The following is an 11,389-nucleotide window of genomic DNA, read 5'->3' on the forward strand; positions in this document are numbered from 1 at the left end:
TTTCCGGACCCAATGTATCTGGCATGTGGATGTGGTCGTGAGTTTGTGTCGAATCGTGGAAAAGTATACTTTAATTGCTTAGCTTGTACGTACATGCCGAGGAAGGGACAAATCGATGATCGTTTGTGTGTACAGCTCGCAAGTTCATCGCATTTTTAGCAACCATACGTTTTTGCTGTAGTTCTGTGTGCCCGATTGGAATTTTTCATTTTCGCCGTCCAACGCGAGTAGTAGAAAACTGCCAGGTGGGGCCCGAGGGCAGTGAGCGCCGGGGCTTTGCGCACCCCATCGGCAGCACGCGATCCAGAAAGCTTCGCCTTTTGCTTGCCCTCTGGCATCGATCTGCTGTCCTTAGCTTTCCCTTTTGAGTTTTTCGTGGATCTTTTCTCAGTCCTTTCCATCCTTCTGCTTTTTTATGAAATTGCCTGAAAAAGTCCAGAGCAGAAAGTTTTAGGGCTCTGCTTGGCTATTTTGGTTGGTGTCTTTTCAGTAAATCTGGTTATTTTCAGTTGGTGTCTTCCCCATGAATAGACGAAAAACCGTTGTTTAGTTTTTAATGAGTTTTAGGATTTTGGGAGTGAATTGTTTATTTTGCAGAAGGCAACTAAAGGGTGATTTAATCTTAAATTCAACTCTGAATGACCGAATTTGAATAGAGTGTTGTTTCATCATCACCATCTCATCCTCAAAGCGACATGCTTAAAATAGAAATGAAAACAATATAGTAACTCATCTCATTTATATATTAGACCAACTAGACATACCAACCATACGGTTTAATTAAAAAAATACAAGAAAAATAGCTCCGATATATAGTCAAGATAGTACTAGCTACTCGCACACACCATACCAAATACCAAAAAGAAATCATCCCACAAAAGGAAATAAATAAAACTAAAATAAAAAAAGAAGAAAACAAAGACAGCCACCCGAGGAAAACGTCACGCGACAGCATTTGACACCAAATTAGCGAACCGCCGCCTCGGTTAAACTGATTTTTACAGCGGAAAATCCCGCTTAAAATCCCGAAACAGCTAGAAACCCATGTTCCAGACATCGCAGCTCGCACCGCGGGGCCTAACCGTGGCGGTTAAAAAGCGTACGGCGTCGTCGCGTTCCCTCCCCCATTTCATCCCTCCCCTTCTCCTCGCCTTTTACCCCCACACCTCGCCTCGCCTCGCCTCGTCTCGCCTCGGCGCTCCGCTCCCCTCCTCCCATCTCGCTCGCCGTCTGAGCCAAAACCCACTCGGCTAGCCACCGGCGGCGGCCGATCGGACCCGGGGCCAAGCTGCGGCGAAGCGGCGGGTCACCTCCGGCTGCGTCGTCGCTGGCGGCGGCCACTTGGATGGGCGGTGGATCGGGGGCGAGCTCGTCGTTGTGTTGAGGGCGTCTGCGGGAGGCTTGAGGGGCGTGATGCCGGGTGTGGCGGCGGAGACGGCGGTGGCGTCGGCGTCGGGATCGGGGATCTGGTCGCGGCGGCGGGACGAGATCACGTTGGATCGCCTCCAGAAGGTAGGCTCGCGTGGGCAACGACTTTGGTCTGGTCGGGGGGCTGGATTTGATGTGAGCGGTGGGAATTCGGGGTGAATCGATGGTGGTGTTATCCGAGGATCGGACTGAGACAGTTGCTTGCGTGTGGGTTGGATTAGCGTTTTTTGTTTGTGCGTAATTCGCAGAAGAGTTGTCTGCAAATGGCGTCGGGGAAAGCTAGGTTGTTTGGTTGATCTGTTTTTGTTTTATCTAAGCTTGTGAGTCCATTTGAGTGGTGAATTTTCATGCTTAGATTCAATCGGGTTGCACTTGGTCATGGGCATATATCCTAATTTTGACTTCTGATAGGCTCGATTGTACTGGCTTTGAGCTGTTTCTGGCGGTACATTGCTCTAAGCTATGGTGGCAGGTAGATTTGTACGCCTGGTTTGGTATATAAACGTGGGGGGCAAAATAGTGTTACCGATTACTTCCTGTATGAATTTTGGAATTGAATCAGTCATTCCTCGTTTTGCAAGAGCATGGGGCACTTGATTTGAAATGAAGTAAAAAAGTTGGGGACTGGTTTTAGGTCGTTCATGATTATTTGAGTAGCCTGTAAGTGCTGTTATGCTGATGAAATCTGATGTATGAAAATGTTCTTGTTAGGAAAATAAAATTCTGTCAGAATAATTTTAGGAAAGCAAGTCATTGGCTCGTGTAGAATGTTATTTTCTTTCTAACTCTATTAAGTTTTTACGAGTTTCTGACCTTATCAACAAACTATGCATATTGTACACACTCTTCAATCATAAATTTCATGCCTTGCATATTTGTTCAATTGCTCATCCTGTTATTTATTTTCTTCCATTGGAGCAAGCTGATAAACTAGTATAGTTGTAAATATAATTTGATTGAAGAGTAACTGCTAAATAAGACATAACGATATTTGAACTTCTTTCCCCATTTTGGCACACAGATATTTTGTTTGCAGCTCTGTTGAAGCATCTCCAATGATGCACCACCTCTGATGCTTTAAATGTGATGCTCCAATAGTCTTGATTAGAGTTGTGGTTGATTGATACTGTCATTAAACTACTCCAGAGCTATCTCATTTTATCGTTGAATAGTAGATTATACTGGATTTTATTGTTTTTATGACTTTAAAGTAGCACTTCCCTTTGTGCTGGAAAGCAAACCAAATAGCTTATTTAAGTGTGTCTTAGTGTTATGGAGGTTTTTGTGATAGCCATGTTGCAAAGGGAACTGAGCATGTCATGGTTGTGGATTAAACTTGTTTCAGTTCTGGAATGGCTTGCCTCCTCAAGCGCGACAGGAGCTTCTCAAATTGGATAAGCAAACCCTCATTGAGCAAGCACGCAAGAACTTGTATTGTTCAAGGTGCAATGGATTGCTTCTGGAAAGTTTCATGCAAATAGTCATGTATGGGAAGACACTGCAGCGCGATGCCTCGGTTAATCGTCTGAACACAACTGGAGAAACAAGGATTAGGCAAGGGGAACAAGAAGACCCATCAGTTCATCCTTGGGGAGGCCTTGTAGCAACAAAAGATGGCATCCTTACGCTTCTTGACTGCTTTGTAAATGCAAAATCATTGCGGGTGCTTCAGAATGTAAGTTTTCAACTTGGGATTCATGTCTCTTTTTGTGTAGTTCATTGGCGATTGTACAATTAATAACTAATTTGCTCTGATTTTTATATTGATCCCTTCTGTTACTTTTTCTTAAGCAACCTCCAAGTCATGTTTGTGGAGTTAAGTTAACCTAGAAGTTTCAATGCTAGTACAGGATAGGTTTACTTGATTAGCTTATACCTTAATGCATTCAACATTGGTTTAATCAGGTATTTGATAATGCACGGGCAAGAGAAAGGGAAAGAGAGATGCTTTATCCTGATGCATGTGGTGGCAGTGGCAGAGGATGGATTAGCCAACGCCTAGCTAGTTATAGCAGGGGGTATGGAACAAGAGAAACATGTGCTCTGCATACTGCTCGCCTTTCATGTGATACACTGGTGGATTTCTGGTCAGCATTGAGTGAAGAAACTAGATTATCTCTTCTGCGGATGAAGGAGGAGGATTTCATGGAAAGACTTATGCGTAGGTGAGCATAATGAAGTTGACCTCCATATCATGCAAATTTAAATTAGTGATAACAAGTTGTTTTGACCTGAATAGGCATTCAGCTCATGGACATTATTAGTAACATAGTTGAACTAGTGAGTTCATAACTGACTTGCAGATATTCAGTGAATTCTAATTAACGATCATAGCTATCTGATGCAAATACAATAAGGGCCTGCTATTTTCTTTTTCATATACTGATAGCTATCTATGATCTACCTAGATATGTAGGGATTTTTTTTTTTTGCCAATAATGCATCTATTTGTTTGTATTTATCCAGCAACTGACAATTGATCAGTGTAGGATTGATTTTATTTTTTCTTAATACAAATGTCAATAGGTTTGAGAGCAAGAGATTCTGTCGAGATTGCCGAAGGAATGTTATCCGTGAATTCAAGGAACTGAAGGAACTGAAACGCATGCGAAGGGAACCTCGCTGCACCAGTTGGTTCTGTGTTGCAGACACTGATTTCCAGTGTGAGGTCAGGGTGCCTCCTCGACGCCCACTTCACTATTCTAACTTCCATTCAATAGCTTCTGAGTTATATTCAAGTTACATGTGGCTTCTCTATTTTCTAGGTGTTTGAGGATGCTGTCATAATTGATTGGCGCCAAACTTTATCAGAGGCAGATGGATCTTATCATCATTTTGAATGGGCCATTGGGACAGATGAAGGGCAATCTGATGTTTTCGGCTTTGAAGATGTCGGGATGAATGTACAAGTCCACAGAGATGGTATTAATCTTGATCAGTTTGAAGACTATTTCATAACTTTGAGAGCTTGGAAGCTTGATGGGACCTACACAGAGCTGTGCGTTAAAGCACATGCCTTAAAGGGCCAATCGTGCGTACACCACAGACTGGTGGTAGGGAATGGTTTTGTGACAATTACAAAGGGTGAAAGTATCAGAAGTTTCTTTGAGCATGCTGAAGAGGCTGAGGAAGAGGATGTACGTGATTACCACTAATGGTGGACTATATCTAACTAGGCTAGACTTAATTAGGACATTTATTATTGGTGCTAAAAGTTGCCATTCTGAGTTTCTGACCCATAAAAATATTTGCAGGAAGAAGATGCCATGGACAGGGATGGAAATGATCTTGATGGTGATGGCTTACATCCACAGAAGCATGCCAAAAGTCCTGAACTGGCAAGAGAATTTCTTTTAGATGCCGCGGCAGTTATATTTAAAGAACAGGTAATTTGTAATCAAAGTATAGAAAAGAAATGTTGGAAGCAATACTTGTTGTAATGATTGTGGCTGTACAAAGAAAGAAAAAAAACTTGATTTTCTAAACCACAGCTCCCAAATTTGGGTGCACAACCTGCATATCATACATTCCATTTCAATAAGATATACTTTCCTTCAATTGCTACTTCATAATGAAGGAACAGTAACTTACCAGTGTTTGTGATTGCTATATGAAGTCCTCCACCCACATACACCGTGTGATTTGTCTATCTTATCAAATGGCAACTGAGTGGTATGTTATTTCCAGCAGCACTACTCCTTTACCTAAGGTTCATGAATAAAAGTTGTTTTTTGTTGTTCTTGTTTCTACCCGTCTTGCCCCCATCATAGCATTGTCAGTCACTTTAGTCACTTCTGAGGTTGTGTTTTCTAGCCACTGTTGTAGCCATTAAGTACATGCCAATCTAGTTCTGGACCTCCACATATCAAAGTCAATTTTCTTTTTTTATTATTCAAGATATTTAATGCAATAAAAAAATTAAAGAACGATTCTCCACAGAGATATGTACATAAGGGGATCCATATTCTTTTATCCTGTAATATTACTAGTAGTGGTTACTGTAGTTACTAAGATCAAATCAAGATTTATTTATTGAGGGTTTTGCTAAAATTTCAGATGCTTATGTTACAAGCTTAAGCATATGCTAAATATGGGTTAATTGCAGGTCGAGAAGGCATTCAGAGAAGGTACAGCTCGGCAAAATGCACACAGTATTTTTGTGTCTCTTGCATTAGAACTTTTGGAAGAGCGAGTCCATGTAGCATGCAAAGAAATTATTACGTTGGAAAAGCAGGTACTTGTGGTGATTGCATAGAAGTCATAAAATATTTCATATCATCCATGATTTTGTGCACATCAACTTCGTTGACACACTTCTTGCAGAACAAGCTTCTTGAAGAAGAAGAGAAAGAAAAGCAAGATGAACAAGAGCGCAGGATGAGGAGGAGAACAAAAGAGAGAGAGAAGAAACACAGGAGAAAAGAGAGGCTGAAAGAAAAGGAGAGGGATAAAGGGAAAGAAATCCTTGGGTTGAAATCATCAGATGATAATTCATGTTCAACTCTCAGAAACTCAACATCTACTAATGATGAATCAACAAATACTCCTGACTCTAGAGATTCAGCTAGTGAAGAAGAAGATAATTCCACAGTGGTGGATCTTTGCTCCCCTGACACCTTTGTTGATCAAACAGCTTGCAGGGAGATTAGTGTGCAAAACAATATGGACTACTGCAATACATTGACAGAATTTGCTCGAACAAATAGCAGTGACCTTTTCACATCTGGACAATCAAAATCATCAAGATGGAATCTGAGGCTGAGAAAAGATTTCCATCAAGATCAGTCCTCTTGTTGCTATGATGAGTGCGGAGATGAAAATGGAAGCATTGGTGATTTTCAGTGGCAATCAAAGGAAAGGACAAGACATAGTGCTCGAAGTTGTAACTCAGTGTTTACTACAAATAACAGAACAAGGGATAGACACAACTACATTTCCTTCAGCTGTGACCCTCGTGATGACTATGTAATAAATGACAGCTGTTCTTCATCATCAACTGGATCAGGTAGGGAGACAAAGATGGCAAGAAAAACAGGAGTTGAGAGACCTAGGGTGCAGTACCGCAGGTGCTATCCTTTGGACAACTTTATTGTGTCAAAAGAAAGCCGTACTGGTAATACTCAGCAGAAAAATGTTGCTCCAAAGCAAGTATGGGAGCCAATGGATTCTCAAAAGAAGAATTTCTTAGACAACAAAAACAATGGGTCGGGAGCAGTTTGTAATGTTGATCCAACCAAATTAGTGGAACAAGATAGCAGTGAATGCCCAAATTTTGACGCAGGGCATGAGCCACTAAGTCAATCTTCTGAAAGATCCAGGGATATCTGTAAATCAGAAACAGATCAACCTTGTGAAAACAATGAGAAAAATCAAGCTACTTCTTGCGGTGGTACTATTATGGTGGATAAACAAGACTGCTACTCAACAAAAGATGAAGGTTCTGGGCATGATGAAGAGCTGATGATGAACTCTACCAGTTCTGATGGCTTGTCTTCATGTACGAGTGAAGCAGATAGAGAAAGCAGCACAAGCAGTGTGACTTCTTTGAGCGCTCAACATCAAGAATCATCATCATCTGACTCTGAGGAATCTCCAGAGAGAGTCAACAGCATCGAGGAAGCTCCATCAACAAAGACCGTTTCACGGTCCTTACTTGAGGCTTGTGCAGGAAAAGGTTTCAGAGAATACCAACCAAAAGCCATGCACCGGCCTCACAACGACAGATTGGGATTCAACATACCCCCTTTCCAAGATCAGCTGTTGCATCACCAAAGCATGCATGTACCTACACATTCTTCAGCCATAATGGGGCTCCACAACCATCCCTGGGCTGCTCCAGCAAGTGGATACATGCAGTATGCCCAGCCTAGCCACTTCTATTCCAATCCACTTGGATTTGGAGTACCTGGAAAGCAGTCTCCTGATTTTCCAGTGCAGTACAGCAATGTTCATCACTTCCCAGCTCCTGCTTTTAGTTATGCTCCTCCGGAGCCGATTCGGAAGACCACGCCAAGCTTCAGAGTCATGCATACATCGCCGCCTTACCGAAATGGATTGCATCAGAGTCAAACTGTTGGCCATCCTCATGGAGACCCGACTCTAGAAAGGCATCCTTCTCAGCCTAAGCCGTTGGACCTGAAGGATGCTCCAGGAGAGAACAAAAGCTCGCCTGAGGGGAATGCATCCTTCTCGTTGTTCCAATTTAACCTGCCAATAGCTCCCCCTGCCCCACCATCATCCAAAGATGACACGAGTGGAGAGTCAGCTACAAGAACGCCGTTGGCTCAGGTTCAAGTTCAGCCTTGCTCGAGGGAGCAGACTGATGTCAAAGAATACAATCTGTTTTGCTCGAAAAATGGCAGCATGTTTTCATTTATATCGAGATAAAAGCAACACACGCGGGAGATCTATACTGTTGTTGCTGTTGTGGTTGGCACTATACTTGGTGAGTGATTTGTATTGTCCGAACGAAATAAAAGATGCTTGAGTTTTTTCCTTGTATTGGCTGCCTTTGTCTTCTTTATTTTAGCCTCCTCCTTGTACGTTCCTCATGTGTATGAAAACTTAGTAAAGGCATAGATTTCAGAAATGCGGTAAAGTTCTAGTTCATGTGAAGTGCGAACTGCCTTGCAGGGCACTGGAAATAGAACGGTCACCTAGCCCTGGTTCCGGTTCCAACGTGAAGGAGAGGCCACTCGCTAGTCCCTACGCCACAGTATCTATGGCCTTGTTTAGTTACTAAAACAAAAACTTTTCATCCATCACATTGAATGTTTGAATACATGCATGAAATATTAAATTACGAGACGAATCTTTTAAGTCTAATTACGCCATGATTTGACAATGTGGTGCTCCAGTAAACATTTGCTAATGACGGATTAATTAGGCTTAATAAATTCGTCTCGCGGTTTCCTGACGGAATTTGTATTTTGTTTTGTTATTAGACCACGTTTAATATTTCAAATATGTGTCCGTATATCCGATGTGACAACCGAACCCAAAAATTTTCCCCAACTAAACAAGGCCTATATCTTTTATAAAGTTACAACCCACTAAACATCTAAAACTCAACATATGTAAGCATAGTAGTAGTTGTTAGTATATTCAAAAGAATAACATGCAAACATGCCACATCAACTCACTAAACACCTAAAACTCACCATGCATGCATAGCAATTACTTCTACAATTCATTATATTCTAAACCTCAATATAGAAGCATACTAAATTATCATCTCACATTATTTTCACAATATTTAACCCAAACCGGTCAAATCTATCGATTAGTCCTACGACATTTAACATAAATTCATCCATATATCCCACAGTAAAGCGCAGGGCTTCATCTAATCGTAAATGCCCTTAACTGCCAGTGCTTCTGGTAATTCCCATATGTCAACAGGGATACTACAAAGTAACTTGGCTGCCATAAGGATCATTAACTTTGCAATAATTTCTTGCATATCTACAAACTACAAAGCCGAGTTGATTCTCGCCGGCATGGATGGCAAGCTGTCTATATAATTTGTTGTTTTCAACAAGTTCATCATTGAAACTGCAAAACAGCAAGATACAAAGTAGGCTCGTCAACAAACTCTAATATTTCAAACTTGCTACCGGCAGTAGCCTTCTCTAGAGAAGGCCTGGTAGGCAAATCGGCAGTTACAACTTCAGGATGTTCCCTGCGATGTTGCTCCAAACTTTGCCGTCCTTGATCCAAAAAGATGACAACTCTTCCACCTATGGCAAACGGCATACAGCGTTTCAATTCAAGACAAAATGCATACAAGAAATATCCAGGTGGTATAATCACAACATATCAGAATGACCTCAACACATGAAGCACCCTGACACGTCGATGTTCATGAAATTTGGCTAAACTAGGGGATGTAGCAAAGGTTGATGACTGATCCTTGATGATGTCTTGTTAATAATAAGAAGCAACGGGTTAAGATAGCTAATCTAAGAGCTTTGTGAGAAGCTGGGTTGTCGGAGCTGAGGAGTGGAGCAAATGTATATAAGAGAAAAGGACAGCTGAATACTATTGAACTAAGAACAAGGACATTTTGATAGCTTGATTCAATTCTCAGATGCAAAAGATGAACTATAAAGCATATATAAAGCAACAAGGCCGCAAATCACCCCATTAAAACTTTAGAGGGCAAGGTTAGGCACATACAACTATACAAGTAGTGCCTGAATTGAGCTAATGCACTCCATGAAACAAACACCATCTACAATGTAGAATTAGGATTTAAAACTAGCCTAACCACAGGAACTGAAAATAATCAGAACAAAACAAGTATATGCATGCCTACGGCTGTTTGTCTGTTCCATAAATCGCATCAAAATTGTTTCAAGCAAACTAAATCAGCACACACAAGGATTAACGATTCAAACCATGTAGGACACTGTATCAAAACCACATGTAATTGTAAACTAATGTATCCAATTTATTTCATGAATATGGCAAGGCAACAGGTTACCTAGTACTAACATTGATATCTCAAGTCACTGTTAGTCATACAAACCAAATTTTGTCACAACAAAATGTACTCCTAGTTTCTTAACCATCACAAACCACCTCAAGAGCAGTGAGCACAGCAATTCCGCTGATTATGTACAAACCCACAACTAGGCCCTCCAATTAAGCGAGGAATGCAGAGTTTTAACCCTCAAATGATTGCGAAGCTAACAGAGCAAAACAGAGATAAGATAGCATCTCACCTTTGGAGCATCTCTTGGCCAGCGACTTGAGCAGCGCGGCGGCCGAGACACCCATCCCGGGGAAGTAGCAGACGAACACGGCGTCGAACGCGTCGAACCTCTCCGGCACGCCCTCCACCACTCCGCCTCCCCTGCCGCCTCCGCCTCCCTCCAAGTGGAAGCACCTCACCTCGTCGTGCCCCTCCTTGATCCCCGCCAGCACGTACAGGGACTCGTGCGCGGCCACCAGGAGCTCGCAGGGGTGCCCCGAGAGGAGGGCGTCCACGAAGGACGGCGCGGGGGTCACGGCCAGCACCCGCGACGCGGGGGAGAGGGCCCCCGCCGCGAGCGCGCGGGGGAGGCTGCCGCCCGCGGCCGCCGCCGCCGCCGCAGCATCGAGGAAGGACCAGTCCTTCTCCACTACGTCCGCGACGGCGACGCCGTCCGGGACCGCGGCAACCGGGCCGGCGCGACGGGAGGGCGGCGAGCACGCAAGGCTGAGCCGTAGGGGGGTAGGAAACCCCGGGTTGATGGGTCGCGAGTAGGGTCGGGGTCGCGGGGTAGGGAGGAGGAGAGGGGAGAACGCCAGCGAGAGGGAGGCGGAGGCGGAGGCCATGGGAGGAGAGGGTGGTGTTGGCCGGAACGGGAGGAGGATGGGAAGGTGGAAAGGTAGACAATGCAGTCTCGGCAGAGTGAGTAGTCGCGGTAACTATGGGCCGAGCCAGGAAACCATAGCCATTAATAATTCGGCCCAATTAGCTAGTTGCTGGTTAGAGAGTTACGGGCTTCTGAAATAGTGTACTGTATCTCACGGCCTGTTTGTTAATGTTTGGTACTCTTGCCGCGAGCCCCCGAACCGCGAGTCCATGACCAATCACCATCCATCGCGAAGATGAATAGTTCATGCCGAGCAAATTTTTTTTTCTGCACGGTGATTCAAAATTCAAACAGTAAGTATAATCAATCACAGATTGAGCATAGAGATATGCATGAAAATGCTTCCTTTTTTTCCCATACAAAACGTATGGCAAGGGAATCGTACGAGTACGATGGAATTCAAACGGTAACCAGAAAGTTTCGGAAATTTTCAGTTTTTCACACAAAAGGAAACTGTGACCAGAAAACGAGGTGATCACCCTGCTCCTGGCGGACCCACACGACCAGCCGATCGGACGATCGCCGCTGCCAGACAATGGGTCTACACGAATCTCAAAGCCCAAAGTTTGAATCGTCCCGCTCTTGGCCCTCCCGGCGCT

General features: G+C 43.4%; 2 protein-coding genes across 2 annotated transcripts; one reads left to right on the top strand and one right to left on the bottom strand.

Annotated features, from left to right (window-relative positions):
* Window positions 1-1,124: 1,124 nt before the first annotated feature.
* On the top strand, window positions 1,125-7,929 carry LOC127768828 (uncharacterized). Its single transcript, XM_052294482.1, has 8 exons — window positions 1,125-1,512; window positions 2,774-3,103; window positions 3,334-3,593; window positions 3,955-4,096; window positions 4,194-4,565; window positions 4,683-4,814; window positions 5,534-5,662; window positions 5,752-7,929. Exons 1-8 carry the CDS (start codon window positions 1,414-1,416, stop codon window positions 7,813-7,815), a joined length of 3,528 nt encoding a protein of 1,175 aa, XP_052150442.1. The 5' UTR covers window positions 1,125-1,413; the 3' UTR covers window positions 7,816-7,929.
* Window positions 7,930-8,860: 931 nt separating this feature from the next.
* On the bottom strand, window positions 8,861-10,793 carry LOC127768835 (uncharacterized). Its single transcript, XM_052294489.1, has 2 exons — window positions 10,155-10,793; window positions 8,861-9,167 (listed from the first exon to the last, which is right to left on the bottom strand). Exons 1-2 carry the CDS (start codon window positions 10,747-10,749, stop codon window positions 8,974-8,976), a joined length of 789 nt encoding a protein of 262 aa, XP_052150449.1. The 5' UTR covers window positions 10,750-10,793; the 3' UTR covers window positions 8,861-8,973.
* Between the last annotated feature and the right edge of the window lie 596 nt (window positions 10,794-11,389).

The sequence above is a fragment of the Oryza glaberrima genome, chromosome 3 (assembly GCF_000147395.1).
Source record: "Oryza glaberrima chromosome 3, OglaRS2, whole genome shotgun sequence".
Lineage (NCBI taxonomy): Eukaryota > Viridiplantae > Streptophyta > Magnoliopsida > Poales > Poaceae > Oryza > Oryza glaberrima.

Bases quoted from the DNA above. Each gene is read 5' to 3' on its own strand.
- LOC127768828 (XM_052294482.1), top strand. From the start codon at position 1,414: ATGCCGGGTGTGGCGGCGGAGACGGCGGTGGCGTCGGCGTCGGGATCG. The intron at 3,104-3,333 runs GTAAGTTTTCAA...TGGTTTAATCAG, and splicing joins CATTGCGGGTGCTTCAGAAT to GTATTTGATAATGCACGGGC. The intron at 4,097-4,193 runs GTCAGGGTGCCT...TCTATTTTCTAG, and splicing joins ACACTGATTTCCAGTGTGAG to GTGTTTGAGGATGCTGTCAT.
- LOC127768835 (XM_052294489.1), bottom strand. From the start codon at position 10,749: ATGGCCTCCGCCTCCGCCTCCCTCTCGCTGGCGTTCTCCCCTCTCCTC. The intron at 9,168-10,154 runs GTGAGATGCTAT...CGTTTGCCATAG, and splicing joins GGCCAAGAGATGCTCCAAAG to GTGGAAGAGTTGTCATCTTT.